Here is a 1,766-nt window from a genome sequence, read left to right as displayed (position 1 = left end):
CTATTCTCTTACTGTCTTCCGGATACTGAAATTAGTGCAGTTATCTTAGTTCTAATTCATTCAGCTATCCCGTATTCGTACCACATATCCTTCCATTGCACAGATTCGCAACACATTTTACTCAGACTCGACATCCGACCACTCTGTTGAGTTCCGAGACTATTCCCAAATCACCCCGTCCAATATATCCGCCCCACGAACTGCATCCTGGGAGGAAAAATGCAGAACATTACAGCAACCACTCCTACCTAACATACCAACCACCAGCGAAGTTCCATCTTTCGACAAGGCTTGGAGCGGTTTCATGGATAATTGGACCAGTTTGGGCGATGGCGCATACCCGCCTATCTTCAGTTGGCCAGATACCCAGCTTGATAGGCTAATGCCACAGGAAGGTCTGATCGACCAGAGAACGGTGTTGGGCGTTACATCGGGTCCGGCATCGGCTATGACCCTTAACCCGGCTCTGCCACAGATCATTGACACTTCGTTGGATTTCGGTGACTCCAAAGCGGGCATAGCTGTTCCCGGTACTATCTGTGATGATTACACAACTGTGAGTGCGTGCGCGTCGCGTATACGACAGGAGAGCTCCAGCGGCACCGTTGCGACGGGTGTCGGAGCGACTATGGGCCTTGAACGATCCAGCCTCCCACTACTTACGGACACTAGCGCAGTCCAACTGACACAGGGCAACCTTGAGAGCCTACCTACACTCCAGGTTGGATCAGCTAGTACCGGACTGTCCAGAAATACGTTCGTACTCCCCGAGGCACTTACGGTCTCCAGTCCGAGTGTGGCCCCCGTAGCAACCACTTGTCCCAGCACGACCCCCTCACAGGTGCTCGATGACGACAGCCCCGACCATGCACGTGTGGATGCAGCGCAGGCCTGTACTACGAGCAACCCAGCGAATCGGCGCAGTACAAACGAGGAGAATATGAAGTATAGGGACCCCGCTTTCATCACTCGCTGTCTGTCTGGCGGAAGCCCAAGGTCAAGCCCGCCTCCCATGCAGTATGCATGCTCTACAGAGAGCAGCGTTCAATCGCCCAAAGCGAGCCGTAGAACTAATACATATACAACCCTGGCCAATTTGTCAGACCCAGTACCTGAGCAGGTACAGTCACAGCTGCCACTGTCATCTAATAGTACTGAGAGTGGCGAAGTACGTGAAGTGAGTAGTCTTAGCCGAAGCCTTAGTCAGGTAAAGCAGAGTATTGCAGACCAGACACAACTTCCTTCGCACAAGGGTACCAGATATGAGAGGGCTTTCACCCGTCGTGGGCATACCGATAGTTCCAACATTGTATCCTCGGCAGAGGGTGAAACGTCTACTAAAGCCGATGTACCTGTCGTGGTCGGCAATTGCGCTGAGGTAAAGCGTGAATTCGATGTGGTAAATGATAGCCAGAACGCAACCGAGCTTAAATGCGACGCGTCAGTTCCCTCGGCCGAGGTTGACATTGTGGCACAGACTGCTATAGGTCCATTCGTTGCAAATGAAAGTCGATCTGTCGCTGCAGCCACTGCCACCACTGCCACCAAGAAGGTGGGCGCTGAGTTCCTTTTTGCCTTTGACTTCTTGATTATGAGGTTATTCATGAGCATATACATATATGTAGATTGACGTGGCAATATCTATGACATTTGTTTTTGCGATTGGCTATCTAGTGCACGTGCATGGTATTTGTGGTATATATATATATAATTATATATATATAATTATATATATATATATATAATATAATAATATATATAATAAT

General features: G+C 49.4%; 1 protein-coding gene across 1 annotated transcript; it reads left to right on the top strand.

The window, feature by feature from the left end:
• Window positions 1–103: 103 nt before the first annotated feature.
• On the top strand, window positions 104–1,630 carry SARC_12271 (hypothetical protein; the record flags this gene model as incomplete). The annotated part of the gene is made up of 1 exon (XM_014293624.1): window positions 104–1,630. A coding segment is annotated over one exon (1,527 nt), but the record flags the coding sequence as incomplete, so codon positions are not given.
• Between the last annotated feature and the right edge of the window lie 136 nt (window positions 1,631–1,766).

Source organism: Sphaeroforma arctica, assembly GCF_001186125.1.
Source record: "Sphaeroforma arctica JP610 unplaced genomic scaffold supercont1.2188, whole genome shotgun sequence".
Classification (NCBI taxonomy): Eukaryota; class Ichthyosporea; order Ichthyophonida; genus Sphaeroforma; species Sphaeroforma arctica.
This window is presented reverse-complemented; position numbering and strand designations above follow the sequence as displayed.